Source organism: Mixophyes fleayi, chromosome 7 (genome assembly GCF_038048845.1).
Source record: "Mixophyes fleayi isolate aMixFle1 chromosome 7, aMixFle1.hap1, whole genome shotgun sequence".
In the NCBI taxonomy this organism is placed as follows: domain Eukaryota; kingdom Metazoa; phylum Chordata; class Amphibia; order Anura; family Limnodynastidae; genus Mixophyes; species Mixophyes fleayi.
This window is the reverse complement of record NC_134408.1, coordinates 71,123,591-71,139,359: the sequence shown is the minus strand read 5'-3', so window position 1 is coordinate 71,139,359 and position 15,769 is coordinate 71,123,591. Positions and strand designations below refer to the sequence as shown.

The 15,769-nt window shown below is 47.3% G+C and overlaps 1 protein-coding gene across 1 annotated transcript; it reads left to right on the top strand.

Moving 5' to 3' along the window:
- The first annotated feature begins 6,826 nt into the window (after positions 1-6,826).
- Positions 6,827-11,395, top strand: LOC142098508 (uncharacterized). The gene is made up of 2 exons (XM_075181348.1): positions 6,827-7,188; positions 10,803-11,395. Exons 1-2 carry the CDS (start codon positions 6,906-6,908, stop codon positions 11,393-11,395), a joined length of 876 nt encoding a protein of 291 aa, XP_075037449.1. The 5' UTR covers positions 6,827-6,905.
- The last annotated feature ends 4,374 nt before the right edge of the window (positions 11,396-15,769 follow it).

The following is a 15,769-nucleotide window of genomic DNA, read 5'->3' as shown; positions in this document are numbered from 1 at the left end:
CACAACGGTCCTCTGGTAGCGGGGTGACTAGCGGAACAAATATCACAGCAGATGGAGAGAGAATGCCAATGAATAATAGGAAAGTCAGTGACTTGCAGCAATCTTTGGTCAAAGAATCAGCGACTAGCTGATATAATGGAAAGGCAGATTTGAACACGGAGATCAGGATGGACGTGAGTAGATGCAGGGAGGTAGCAGGGAAGTCAGTGGTCTGCGTACAGCAAGTTGTACCATTGCTTATGGTGAAGAGACTTGTCCAGGTGCAGGTAGGTAGCGGGGAAGTCAGTAGTCTGCGTATAGCAAGTTGTACCACTGCATATGGTGAGAAGACTTGTCCAGGTGCAGGTAGGTAGGTAGCAGGGAAGTCAATGGTCTGCGTATAGCAAGTTGTACCACTGCTTAATAGGTGAGGATGTGTACAAGTGTTGATGAGTGGAAGCATACAAAGATAATAGGATGCAGACACTGAGAGCACAGAGGAACTTGATTCCAATAGGTATGCAGCGTATCCAACAAAGTCTATATAACGGTATGTGTGGCGCTGCTTGGTAGAGACTTGCTCAGCACAGATATGCAGGCCAATAATGGATAGTCAATCACAGTTATGCATATAACGACTGAGTAGTACGGTTAGTTCCAAACAGGTATGCAGCGTAACAATAACAGTCTATAGCGGGTATGGATACCGCTGCTGAGCGTGGAAACTTGTCCTAGCGGATATGCAGAGTAAACGAAGAAAGTCAATAACAGATCGGCATACCGCTATTCAGTAGAACAGTCTGTCCACAGGGAGATGCAGGAACTGCAGAGACGCTGGACGGCAGAGACGAGTGTAGGAACCACAGGTGAGTAGATCCGGTAATAAGAGTCCAGCTGAGATCACAAGCAGGAAACAGGAGACTGTAGCAGGTATGGAAACCAGCGATGAGTAGCACAGGGAATCCACAGGAACTGAAGACACTAGTAGTACACATGAGATAGTAGCGGGTATGGAAACCAGCAATGAGTAGATCAGGAATCAGCAGGAAACTGAAGACACTAATAGAACACAGGGAACACCTTCAGAGACTCACAGGGAATGAGACTCCAAGATCAGGCAATGAGGTAATGTACACAGGTGCCTTAAATAGGGAGTTGCCTGATCAACCAATTTGGATTAAAAGCAACAGTCACAAGAGTTCTTGGGAGCTGCGCATGCGCAGACCATCAGGATGGCGGACGGCCGCGGTTCAGGATAGGTGCCGGCAGGAAGGCTAGGGAGCCACGCACCAGCGCAGAGGCACTCACGATCCGGTGAGTGACAGTAGGCCTCTTACTGAAACAGACCTAACATACTTTTGAGGTAAATGAGTTTTTTGAACATTTTTTAATTTAAAACAACACAGCTCGCTGCTGTAAAAATGACCAAGCTTAGTCAAAGTAAGATTCACTAATGTATGGCCATTCCAAATGTGGATATAAATATACATGGATATGGTGTGATAGTGAAATGTTTTACATGTGTCATAATGGTAAAATCTATGAAAACCTGTAAGTTAGTTTTCAAATGTGTGTTGGATGTCTAGGTAAATGCCTCTAAGTTTAACCTCAGTGTCTTTTGTGAAATGCACCTTAATGTGTTTGATTTCATCTACAGGCTAATGTGCCTACATCAACGTCTTTGCGTTAAAATGTAGAGTACAGTTTGCACAGTCCATACTTTTTAAATTTGCTGCTTGTATTAGCTATGTAACTAAAGGCCAGAATGATCTAGTATGGCAGTTCCCAAAGTGTGCGCCGCGGCTCCCAGGGTTGCCGCAGCGCTGTCACTGGGATGCTGCAGGCCAGACATATAAAAAAAAAAAAAAGGACACAGAAATTTACCAATCCGCCGGGCGCTGGGACCCAGCAGCCTCCTCTTCCCCGCAGCAGCTTGTCACTGAATATTGACGTCAGTGACAGCTGTGGGAGAGAGGAGGCTGCTGGGTCCCAGCGCCCGACGGATTGGTAAGTTTCTGTGTCTTTTTTTTTTTTTATATGTCTGGCCCGTGACAGAGGAGTGACAGGGATCGTGGCAGGGGAGGGTGACAGTGGGGCAGAGTGAGAGTGACAGCGGAGCAGAGGAGGGTGACAGCGGGGCAGAGTGAGAGTGACAGCGGTGCAGAGTGAGAGTGACAGTGGTGCAGAGGAGGGTGACAGCGGTGCAGAGTGAGAGTGACAGTGGGGCAGAGGAGGGTGACAGTGGGCCAGAGGAGGGTGACAGCGGGGCAGTAGAGGGACACAGCGGGGCAGAGGAGGGACACAGCGTGAGAGGGGCAGTGGAGGGGGACATAGCATGAGAGGGGCAGTGGAGGGGGACAGTGGAGGGGGACACAGTGTGAGAGGGGCAGTGGAGGGGGACACAGCGTGAGATGGGCAATGGAGGGGGACACAGCGTGACAGAGGGCAGAGGAGGGGGGACAGCGTGACAGAGAGCAGAGGAGGGGGGACAGCATGACAGAGGGGGCAGTGTGAGAGAGGGCAGTGTGTCTGGATGCAGAGGGGACAAAGTGCCTGAGGGCAGAGTGTCTGGATGCAGAGGGGGCATTTTTGCATACATCTAAATAAGTATTTCTGTCCTGACCTAAATACTTATTACAATTTTTTGACCCAACTACTTCTAAAACAGGACTGCTCAATAATTATTTTGGAGGTGTGCGTTGAAAAAATTTGGAGACTCTAAGGGTGCCGTGAACTGCAAAAGTTTGGGAACCACTGGTCTAGTATGTAAATGTCCCTTAGTATCAAATTGTTAAAGCCAAATATTTTTATTGAAATTGTAGCCTAACTCTGGTCAGTCAGGCATGTAAGGTTTATATGTTATTGTACAGCACTTATAGTGTTGAGAAGTGCACATTTGAGACACTTTGTTTGTGTTTCTTATATATACAGGCTGTTTCTACCATTAGGCCTTTAGTCCTGGCCTTAGTGCCATTGCACTTTCCATTGGAGCTGGTTGATGTTGCCATGGTGAAGGCTATTGACAAATGTATCTATAGTATTATCAGCAATAAAATGTGACTGTCAAGTGTGTGTGCTCCATACAATAATTATGTTTATAAGCATTGAATGTGTGGGTCTGCTAATCAATGTATGGCAATGTGCTAAGTATGTTACTTATGGGTTTGGGGGTTACTTTCCTGTCAAATAGAACAATCTGAAACCAAGATATAGCTCAAACACACAAGGCAGTATTAGAGAATACTGTGTAGAACCTTACAAGACCTTTTAAACATTTCAATACAGTGACCAACTTCTTGATCACCAAGCCATCAAATAGGTACTTAAATGCAAGTTAGTTGTGAGCTAATATTGCCTTAGTAAATGCTTGTTTCACATTCAACAGGCCACGATGGCGTGGATTTTGGAGTTGTGCAATTCGTGTTTCTCTACATGTTGAAGTATTTCTCCAATGCTCCAAGCCTGATTATGTATCTCTTCAGTTTGTCCAGATTGTCATCTCTTCATCCAAGGAACTTTGCCACACACAGGCCATTGACTTCTTTGCTATGTTTTTGTTTGCAAGTTTGGATTCATCTATGTAAAAATTAAATCTGAGCCTGAAAATGTGTCACCAATCTGTCGTCAGGAAGTTATTTCTCATTACTATAGTGTAGGGATGAGCGCACTCGGATTTATGAAATCCGAGCCCACCCGAACGTTGCGGATCCGAGTCGGATCCGAGACAGATCCGGGTATTGGCGCCAAATTCAAAAGTGAAACTGAGGCTCTGACTCATAATCCCGTTGTCGGATCTCGCGATACTCGGATCCTATAAATTCCCCGCTAGTCGCCGCCATCTTCACTCGGGCATTGATCAGGGTAGAGGGAGGGTGTGTTAGGTGGTCCTCTGTGCTGTTTAGTTCTGTGCTGTTTAGTTCTGTGCTGTTTAGTTCTGTGCTGTTTAGTTCTGTGCTGTTTAGTTCTGTGCTGTTTAGTTCTGTGCTGTTTAGTGCTGTGCTGTGCTGTGCTGTGCTGTGCTGTGCTGTGCTGTGCTGTGTTCTGCAGTATCAGTCCAGTGGTGCTGTGTGCTGTGCTCTGTCCTTCTGAGGTCAGTGGTGCTGCTGGGTCCTGTGCTGTGTCCTGTTCAGTCCAGTGGCGCTGTGTCCTGTGCTCTGTGCTTCTAAGGGCATAGTTATTTCCCCAATATTCCCCTGTGTTTAAAAAAATAAAAAAAAGTTTTTTTAAAAAATACCAAAAACTACTTTAATTTTTTTTAATTACCACAAAATTTGCACAACCAATCCTGCAGTATAAGCCCATTGGTACTGCAATATTACCAAGTTCACACATTCAGCAGTAAAAGTCCAGTGGTACTGCAATATTACAAAGTTTACACATTCTGCAGTATCAGTCCAGTGGTGCTGTGTCCTGTGCTCTGTCCTGCTGAGTTCCGTAGTGCTGCTGGGTCCTGTGCCGTGTCCTGTTCAGTCCAGTGGTGCTGTGTCCTGTGCTCTGTGCTTCTAAGGGCATAGTTATTTCCCCATTATTCCCAAGTTTTTAAAAAATAAAAAAAAAGTAAAAAAAAATAAAAAATTTTAAAAAAAAAAAAAATATATAATAATTATAACCAAATTTGCAAAACCAATCCAGCAGTATAAGTCCATTGGTACTGCAATATTACAAAGTTCACACATTCTGCAGTATCAGTCCAGTGGTGCTGTGTCCTGTGCTCTGTCCTGCTGAGGTCCGTAGTGCTGCTGGGTCCTGTGCCGTGTCCTGTTCAGTCCAGTGGTGCTGTGTCCTGTGCTCTGTGCTTCTAAGGGCATAGTTATTTCCCCATTATTCCCAAGTTTTTAAAAAATAAAAAAAGTAAAAAAAAATAAAAAAGTAAAAAAAAAATCAATAAATATAATAATTATAACCAAATTTGCAAAACCAATCCAGCAGTATAAGTCCATTGGTACTGCAATATTACAAAGTTCACACATTCTGCAGTATCAGTCCAGTGGTGCTGTGTCCTGTGCTCTGTCCTGCTGAGTTCCGTAGTGCTGCTGGGTCCTGTGCCGTGTCCTGTTCAGTCCAGTGGTGCTGTGTCCTGTGCTCTGTGCTTCTAAGGGCATAGTTATTTCCCCACTATTCCCAAGTTTTTTAAAAATAAAAAAAAAGTAAAAAAAAATAAAAAATTTAAAAAAAAAAATATATATAATAATTATAACCAAATTTGCAAAACCAATCCAGCAGTATAAGTCCATTGGTACTGCAATATTACCAAGTTCACACATTCTGCAGTATCTTGTGCTACATATAATGGAGACCAAAAATTTGGAGGATAAAGTAGGGAAAGATCAAGACCCACTTCCTCCTAGAGAAGTGTGGCCATCAGCCTGAACGCAGTTAAAATCACGTGGGTGAGTGATTAGGTGTTTAGCCTATGGGCTTGTATATATTTGAACCAAAAGGTAGAGAGAGGGGGGTGGTTTTGTTTTATATAGGTGTTGGTTGTCATCCATTTTCCCCTCTCTGTTTCCGGATTCCTAGCTGTGCAGTTGGATCCCTAGCTGTCAGCGGTGCGGTGGATTCAGGCCTTGGAGTGAACGTCGTGGTATCGTATTATCTCTGTGTATTGTCCTTGTCCTTTGTGTCTTGTCTGTGTTTTTGTCTGTGTTTTCCATCCTTCCTTTATTTCTTTTCCTTCCCCTTTTTCTCTCCCTCCTTCCTCCTCTTTCTCCTTCCATTCTCCTCTCCCCTTCCTTCCCCCCCCCCTCCTACACTCTCCCCGTTTTCCGTTTTCCGTTATTTTCCACTTCTTCCTCTTACCTCCTTTTCTCCAAGTGTTTCCTCCTGTCTGTAGGTTTCCTCCGTCCTTTTCCCATGTCTCGCCCCAGCCGCGTGCGCAGTGCCCCCTCCAGGTATCGCGAGGCGGGTCCTGACCCTGTTCCCCTCACTTCCTCCCCGTCTCTCCGTCCAGCGGGGGCCCCCTCCTCCGTTGCAGCTGCCTGTTCACGCAGGGGGTCCCGCAGCGCCTCTCCCCCCCCCCCTCCTCCTCCAGAGCCTCTGTCAACAGGGGAAGGCGCCAGAAGGCGGTCCAGCCTGGCGGGCTTATCCCGCTCCCTCCGGCGGAGCCCTTGTCTGTAGCGGAGGTAGAGCCTTTAGCGCCACCTCCACTAAGTGGTTCTCTCATTCACTCCGGCACCCCCCTTCCCCCCCCCTTACATTGGTCTCTAGTGGGGTTTTCAGAGGTTGGGAGTCCTCTCCCTCCCAGTTTCCTCGGGCAGCCCCCCTTCCCAGGCCTCCTGCCTGTTCTGGGCCTTCCTACAGAGGCTTGGGCCCCATCATCTGGGATCCCCCCATACCTGGGGTCCCCCTCCCTCCCCCCTCCCCCGCCCCTTCTGCCCATGTTTCATTTTCTTCCCCCCCTCCCCTTCCCTTGGTCCCCGTTATCGGGGTCACCGGGCTGGGTTCACATGGTTCCTGGCAGGTAGAGATTCCGGTTCCCCCGGCTGGGGTAGGGCGACCGGCGGATCCTCAGGGTCCCGCCCCCCTTTTTTCTGGGTCTTCTATCCTTTCCCCGGGTTTGGGTTCCTTGGCCGGGGTGGGTTCCAGGGCCTGTCCCCCCCCCCTCATCCTTTCCCCCCCCCTCCCCCCTTCCCCCCCTCCATTCAGACGCGGTTCCCCCCCCTCGGGTCCCGTGGGATTTGCCGTACCCACCTGCGGGCGGTCCGTTTTTGTTCCCGTCAGGATCTGGGTAGGGTCCTCCTTACCCCATCCCCTCCGGGGTCTACAGGCACTATTACCCGGTGCCCCTATTACCCCTTCGGGGGGAAGCTCCTCGTCCTGGGCGTGACCCAGACACTTCATTCAACAGACCCCCCCCCCCAGGATTCTTAGGGTTAGATAATGTGTCCTTGGGAGTCAATAGTTCTTTGTCGGCGGTAGACTCATCTATGGGGTTCCAAGCTAGACTGTCAGATTCTAACGTGCCTCTTGTTTCAGATTCACAAGCCATGGTTGGAGGGATGAAAGCTCAGACATTACAGGTGGTCGGTGCCGGGCCGGGAGCGGCAGAGGGGCCGCTGGCCGCAGCGGATAGCCTGTCGCAAGCCGCTAGGACAGCAGCTGATCCGGCCGGACTGGAAGTTCAGCAGGCGGACGCCGCAGAGGTCGGAGCAGTATCAGGTCCTTCCAGGCCGTCGGGATCCGGAACGCAAGCAGAAGCTGTCGTCAGCGGTGAGTTGTCAGAAGTTATTATTCCACATGTACTTACACATAGCCCCCCATTGTCCTCCACGGACGAGGATTCTCCCTCTTCATCGGGGGAGGGTCCTCGTAAGCTTATTAAGTTACTTAATACACACTTTGGCAGGTCTGGATCCCAGGGTAGGAGACGGGGTGGGGCAGTCAAGTCTGTAGCGCCCCAAGCCCCGATGGTGCTTTGTGAGAATACGGCCCTCTTGGCAGGATTACGGCCCAGTATTAAGGACAGGATTAGGAAGGGTTGGTTCGTTAACATGTTCGAGATAACGAAAGCAGCTAAAAAAGGTCTAGATGCAGCTTGTGAAAGAGGGGGTATCGGCGAAGAAGCGTATAAAACCTTCTCCAATTGGGTGACCGGTTATTGTGCATTTGCGGCCTGCTATATCGAAACGAGGCCGGAGGCTCATGAGGATGTGTGGAAATATATGCACCTCATTAATGAGATGTTTGTTAATGATCGACCTGGAACCTGGCTTAAATATGATGAGTTATTTCGTGAGAGGGTGGACGGTCGCGTTAACATGCCACTGGGGGTAAAGGATGTCGAGATTTGGATGCAACTTAATCGGGCTAGTTTAGCGTTTGGTCCAGGGGCACAAGGGAATCGGTTTCCGCAAGGGGGGAGACGTAGTGCTCCCCAGTTTGTTAAGAACAGATGTTTCGCCTTTAACAATACGTCCTGTGGGCGGGGGGAATCGTGTAGGTATCGACACAGTTGTACGTATTGCCGCGGACCGCATTCTGTCAAAGAGTGTCCGAGGAGTGCCCCCGGTCTCGGCAGAGGCCGCGGCAGTGACGGAAATATGGGTTAAGGGCCCCTCTCCTATTCGTATAGATTATTTAGAACGATGGCTTAATTTATATCCTTATACAGAACAGGCTTCTTTTCTTCGGGAGGGTTTTCGTTACGGGTTCCGGTTACCAATTAGGATAGCGGTCAAAGCTAGGGCGACGAGAAATTTAAAATCAGCTTATATTTTTCCGGAGGTCCTGGAGGAAAAGATTCGCGGGGAAATTAGCCTAGGACGCATGGTCGGCCCTTTTACCTCACCCCCCTTATCAGATTTAGTCATTTCTCCAGTGGGGATTGTTCCAAAAAAAGTCCCGGGTAAATTCCGTCTAATTCAGCATTTGTCGCACCCAGTGGGCGAGTCGGTTAACGATGCTATTGATCAAGATATAAGCTCGGTAGTTTATCAATCATTTGAAGAGGCCTTATCGATGGTTAGATACTTTGGCGCGGGAGCTCTCATGGCGAAACTAGATATTGAATCCGCTTTTAGGTTACTTCCTCTTCACCCAGATTCCTTTAAATATATGGGGTTCCAAATTAAGGGAGGGTTTTACGTGGATAGATGTCTACCCATGGGTTGTTCTCTGTCATGTGCCTATTTCGAAGCTTTTAGTTCCTTTTTGCATTGGGCTATTCAGGCAGGGACAGGACAAGAGGGCATCGCTCACTATCTTGATGATTTTTTATTTGTGGGCCCGGCCGAGTCCTCAACGTGTAAAGATCTATTGTTCTCAGCACAGGCCCTGTTCTCAGTCATGGGTGTCCCAGTAGCACAGGACAAAACCGAAGGTCCACTTACATGTCTGGCCTTTTTGGGAATTGAGATAGACACAAGGGCGGGCTGCTGTAGGTTGCCAGCTGACAAAATAATGAAGCTGAAAGGATTGATAGATAATGCTTTGTCCTCCCCCTCTCTTAAATTGAAAGAAGTTCAGTCCCTGTTAGGGCTTTTTAACTTTGCTTGCAGGGTTATTCCAATGGGTAGGATTTTTTGTAGAAAACTACAGCTTTCTACGGCGGGTATGAACAGGCCGCATGCGTTGATCAAACTCAAAGAGGAGATTAGACAGGATTTGTTGATTTGGACATCTTTTCTAGGAAGATTTAATGGCATTAGAATCTGGCCTCCTCCCCCTATTTCCACCAGGGATTTAGAGTTGTTCACGGATGCTTCCGGGTCTAAAGGTTTTGGAACATATTTTCAAGGCGAATGGTGCGCAGCTCCCTGGCCTCAGGAGTGGGTTAACAGCGATTTGATAAAAAATTTACTGGTATTGGAGTTATTCCCCATTATAGTGTCCCTGGAGTTGTGGGCTTCTCAGCTCAAAGGCCATAATGTTTCTTTTTGGTGCGATAATTTGGGAGTGGTCCAGGCAATTAATCGCCAGAGTGCATCTTCTAAACCAGCAGTGAATTTACTGCGGGTTTTGGTTCTTCGTTGCTTGGACTATGACATTAATTTTCGTGCTAAACATGTCCCGGGTATTGAAAATGGGATTACTGACTCTCTTTCTCGCTTTGACTGGGTGCGGTTTAGATCGCTGGCCCCGAGAGCTAATCCTGTGGGTATAGATTGTCCATTTTATATTTGGCAGATGATCGGTCCGGATTAAGATTTTTGGCTGAAGCGGCCCTAGCTCCCTCTACGCTGAAGACTTACCGGTTGGCGTGGCAACGCTGGGAGAATTATTTGGTAATTTCTGGTAGGCGATGGTTGGCCAAGGGTTCAGACATAGAGGAGTTTATGTTGCGGTGTTATCAGGAAGGTTTTAGCAAGGCGTCTATGTCGTCCACATTAGCAGGAATATCTTTCATGTCTAGAGTTCAAGGGTTATCGGATCCTACGAAATCCTTTCTGGTTAAGAAAGCCCTTAAAGGATGGGCTAGGTTGCACCCTGTTCCAAGGGATCACAGACGGCCCATTGACGCTCGTTTATTGGCACGTTTGATAGATGCACTGCCTGGGGTTTTGATAGATGCCTTCGAAGTTTCTCTTTTTAGTACTGCCTTTTCCATGGCCTTTCATGGGGCTTTGAGAGTAGGGGAACTAGTTGCTCAGTCAAAAAATCAATTAGGGTCAGCTATTTTAGCAGCTAATGTCATTAGAAATTTGGATTCCGTTCAAATTGGGATTGCCCGGTCTAAAACAGATCAATTGGGAGTCGGCCATTGGTTAACCCTTTCAAAGCAGGTCAATGATAGGATTTGTCCAGTTAGGTTATGTCATCAATTATCAGAATCACGCCCGCAGGCGGAAGTTTGGTTAGTTCACAAAGACAGTTCCCCACTGACCAAATTTCAGTTCCACTCCATTATGTCCAAAGTTCTACAGGACCTGGGCTTTCCCCCCTCTGAATTCGGAACACATTCTTTTCGTATTGGCGCAGCGACAGAGGCAGCAGCAGATGGGGCTTCTACTTTAGCTATACAGGCACTGGGCAGATGGAAATCTAGCTGTTACAAGAGGTACATTAGACCTGATGTTTAACAATTGTTTTCTTCCCTTGTACGCAGTCTTCTTTTTCTTCGCTTTTCTTCCTCAGGTGGTAGACCCAGGGGCTAGCTGCTCGCCGCTTTTTGCGGGTGCGTGAAGGGCTTTTTCCCACCGGGTTTTCACCTTCACCTGGGTCGCTGCCTTTCCTTTCCGTTCTATTTAATGTTGGAAGTAAAATCACCCTTATGGTTAGTTTTGGGTCGTTTTTCTTCCTGATTTTGGGTTAGTGTTTCATTAGTTTTCAGTTGTTTATGTATTTGTCACATTTACATTTTGGTTATTAAGTTGTTATTCTCGTAGGGGTTGATGCCAGAACAATATCGGTGTGGTTTTTCGGACATTCCTTTATCTTCTGGGCCGGGATGCATCAGTTTGCGGGTTGTTGTCCGTGGGTCCCGGCGAATTCGGATATCATTTGGATAGGTCATCGTGGTATGAGATGGAGGCAGTTCTTGTCGGTTTTATCCTGTGAGATTGCTGCTCGCGGAGTTCCCGATATCCTTGTGGTTCACCTAGGCGGTAATGACATTGGTCAAATGAAATCACTTGAACTCATCATAAATATCCGTGATGACATTTTAACGGCCTCTGAGTATTGGCCGTCTATAAAGTTTTGTTGGTCCTACATTGTTCCCCGTAGGACATGGAGGTCTGATTTGCCTCCCACGGCTATTTCATCTGTGGTACGTAAAGTGAATCAGGTGGCCAGTAAGATTTTTTGTCAGGCTGGAGGTTTTTCTATTTCCCATCCTTTGTTGAAAGCCGAATATATTCATTTATTTAGATTGGATGGGGTTCACCTTTCGGATTTGGGCATTATCTTTTTTATTGATAGGTTATTTTGGAAACTTAGGCCTATTTTTAGGGCTGTGGTTGGCGGGCTGCATTTATAGCATCTCTGCAGCGTGGGTGGGAGAGCAGTGCAGTTGGTAAGTTTGCATATGGTGCTTCGTTTATATGTCATAGGTCACTATCCCCCCTTTCGTATGGTGTTGTCATCACGTGTGTTGGGTCCAGTGAATGGGACTCCGGGCCAGTATGTTGATTATCTCTGGCGGTTTATATAGGGGGGTGTAGTCTTGCCGTTGGACATATATTTCGCACCGGCCAATAGATAAGGTAAATCCTGGGTTGGTGGTTCAAGGGCCTGACCTTTCCACCGTTATTGGTTTTGTGTTTGCCTTCTGCCCTGCTCTCGTCCGCCTTCAGCCCCTTTAGTTTAATATATCTATTTAATAAATATTAATAAATATATTTTAATTCCAACGTTATTCTGGTGTCCGTGTCGTTATTGGTTAAAGGTATTATGGTAAACACTATGAGCTTCCTCACTGTGCATTTTAGAGAAGTGTGGCCATCAGCCTGAACGCAGTTAAAATCACGTGGGTGAGTGATTAGGTGTTTAGCCTATGGGCTTGTATATATTTGAACCAATAGGTAGAGAGAGGGGGGTGGTTTTGTTTTATATAGGTGTTGGTTGTCATCCATTTTTTCCTCTCTGTTTCCGGATTCCTCCCTCCCTCCCGGCTGTTTTTTAAATGGTTTCGTTTCTTTGGTGGGAGAGCAGTGCAGTTGGTAAGTTTGCATATGGTGCTTCGTTTATATGTCATAGGTCACTATCCCCTTTCGTATGGTGTTGTCATCACGTGTGTTGGGTCCAGTGAATGGGACTCCGGGCCAGTATGTTGATTATCTCTGGCGGTTTATATAGGGGGGTGTAGTCTTGCCGTTGGACATATATTTCGCACCGGCCAATAGATAAGGTAAATCCTGGGTTGGTGGTTCAAGGGCCTGACCTTTCCACCGTTATTGGTTTTGTGTTTGCCTTCTGCCCTGCTCTCGTCCGCCTTCAGCCCCTTTAGTTTAATATATCCATTTAATAAATATTAATAAATATATTTTAATTCCAACGTTATTCTGGTGTCCGTGTCGTTATTGGTTAAAGGTATTATGGTAAACACTATGAGCTTCCTCACTGTGCATTTTAATGCTGAAGCTGCTGCCACTAGTCATGACATAGACGATGAAATGCCATCAACGTCGTCTTCCAAGCCCGATGCCCAATCTCGTAGTACCGGGCATGTAAAATCCAAAAAGCCCAAGTTAAGAAAATGTAGCAAAAAGAGAAACTTTAAATCATCTGAGGAGAAACGTAAAGTTGCCAATATGCCATTTACGACACGGAGTGGCAAGGAACGGCTTAGGCCCTGGCCCGTGTTCATGACTAGTGGTTCAGCTTCACCCACGGATCTTAGCCCTCCTCCTCCTCCCCCCCTCTACAAAAAATTGAAGAGAGTTATGCTGTCAGCAACAAAACAGCAAACAACTCTGCCTTCTAAAGAGAAATTATCACAAATCCCCAAGGCGAGTCCAAGGGTGTTGGTGGTTGTCAAGCCTGACCTTCCCATCACTGTACGGGAAGAGGTGGCTCGGGAGGAGGCTATTGATGATGTAGCTGGCGCTGTGGAGGAACTTGATGATGAGGATGGTGATGTGGTTATTGTAAATGAGGCACCAGGGGGGGAAACAGCTGATGTCCATGGGATGAAAAAGCCCATCGTCATGCCTGGTCAGAAGACCAAAAAATGCACCTCTTCGGTCTGGAGTTATTTTTATCCAAATCCAGACAACCAATGTATGGCCATATGTAGCTTATGTAAAGCTCAAATAAGCAGGGGTAAGGATCTTGCCCACCTAGGAACATCCTCCCTTATACGTCACCTGAATAACCTTCATAGTTCAGTGGTTAGTTCAGGAACTGGGGCTAGGACCCTCATCGGTACAGGGACACCTAAATCCCGTGGTCCAGTTGGATACACACCAGCAACACCCTCCTCGTCAACTTCCTCCACAATCTCCATCAGATTCAGTCCTGCAGCCCAAGTCAGCAGCCAGACTGAGTCCTCCTCAATACGGGATTCATCCGAGGAATCCTGCAGCGGTACGCCTACTACTGCCACTGCTGCTGTTGCTGCTGTTAGTCGGTCATCTTCCCAGAGGGGAAGTCGTAAGACCGCTAAGTCTTTCACAAAACAATTGACCGTCAAACAGTCGTTTGCCATGACCACAAAATACGATAGTAGTCACCCTATTGCAAAGCGTATAACTGCGGCTGTAACTGCAATGTTGGTGTTAGACGTGCGCCCGGTGTCCGCCATCAGTGGAGTGGGATTTAGAGGGTTGATGGAGGTATTGTGTCCCCGGTACCAAATCCCCTCGAGATTCCACTTCACTAGGCAGGCGATACCAAAAATGTACAGAGAAGTACGATCAAGTGTCCTCAGTGCTCTTAAAAATGCGGTTGTACCCACTGTCCACTTAACCACGGACATGTGGACAAGTGGTTCTGGGCAAACGAAGGACTATATGACTGACAGCCCACTGGGTAGATGCATCCCCTTCCGCAGCAACAGCAACAGCTGCATCAGTAGCAGCATCTACAAAATGGCTGCTCATGCAAAGGCAGGCAACATTGTGCATTACAGGCTTTAATAAGAGGCACAACGCTGACAACATATTAGAGAAAATGAGGGAAATTATCTCCCAGTGGCTTACCCCACTTAGACTCTCATGGGGATTTGTGGTGTCAGACAATGCCAGTAACATTGTGCGGGCATTAAATATGGGCAATTTCCAGCACGTCCCATGTTTTGCCCACACCATTAATTTGGTGGTGCAGCATTACCTCAAGAGTGACAGGGGTGTGCAGGAGATGCTTGCGGTGGCGCGCAAAATTGCTGGACACTTTCGGCATTCAGCCAGTGCCTACCGCAGACTAGAGGCACATCAAAAAAGCATGAACCTGCCCTGCCATCACCTCAAACAAGAGGTTGTGACGCGCTGGAACTCCACCCTCTATATGCTGCAGAGGATGGAGGAGCAGCAAAAGGCCATTCAGGCCTACACAGCCACCTACGACATAGGCAAAGGAGTGGGGATGCGCCTCAGTCAAGCGCAGTGGAGACTGATTTCCGTGTTGTGCAAGGTTCTGCAGCCATTTGAACTTGCCACACGAGAAGTCAGTTCCGACACTGCCAGCTTGAGTCAAGTCATTCCCCTGATCAGGCTGTTGCAGAAGCAGCTGGAGAAAGTGAGGGAGGAGCTGGTAAGCCATTGCGATTACACCAAGCATGTAGCTCTTGTGGATGTAGCCCTTCGTACGCTTTGCCAGGATCCGAGGGTGGTCACTCTTTTAAAGTCAGAGGAATACATTCTGGCCACCGTGCTCGATCCTCGGTTTAAAGCGTATGTTGTGTCTCTGTTTCCGGCGGACACAAGTCTACAGCGGTGAAAAGACCTGCTGGTCAGGAGATTGTCCTCTGAAGAGGACCGTGACATGCCAACAGCTCCACCCTCATTTTCTTCCACATCTATGGCTGCGAGGAAAAAGCTCAGTTTTTCCAAAAGAGGCACTGGCGGGGATGCTGATAACATCTGGTCCGGACTGAAGGACCTGCCAACCATTGCAGACATGTCTACTCTCGCTGCATTGGATGCTGTCACAATAGAAAAAATTGTGGATGATTACTTTGCTGACACCATCCAAGTAGACATGTCAGACAGTCCATATTGTTACTGGCAGGAAAAAAAGGCAGTTTGGAAGCCCCTGTACAAACTGGCTCTATTTTACCTGAGTTGTCCCCCCTCCAGTGTGTACTCGGAAAGAGTTTTTAGTGCAGCGGGGAACCTGGTCAGTGAGCGGCGAAGGAGGTTGCTTCCTCACAACGTTGAAAAAATGATGTTTATAAAAATGAATAATCAATTCCTCAATGAAGTACAGCACTGCCCTCCAGATACTACAGAGGGACCTGTGGTTGTGGAGTCCAGCGGGGACGAATTGATAATGTGTGATGAGGAGGAAGTACACACTGTAGGGGGAGAGGAATCAGAGGTTGAGGATGAGGACGACATCTTGCCTCAGTAGAGCCTGTTTAGTCTGTACAGGGAGAGATGAATAGCTTTTTTGGTGTGGGGGCCCAAACAAACCAATCATTTCAGCCAAAGTTGTTTGGTAGGCCCTGTCGCTGAAATGATTGGTTTGTTAAAGTGTGCATGTCCTATTTCAACAACATAAGGGTGGGTGTGAGGGCCCAAGGACAATTCCATCTTGGAACTTTTTTTTTTGCATTATATGACCAATCAACAGTCGTTTGTCATGTTCAAAAAGTAAAACCAAATGTAAAAAAATTCAAGAAATTAAACCAAAAGTAAAATGCTGTGTCATAATTTAAAACAAGAGGTATTGACGTGCTCTAAAACTACTGTAT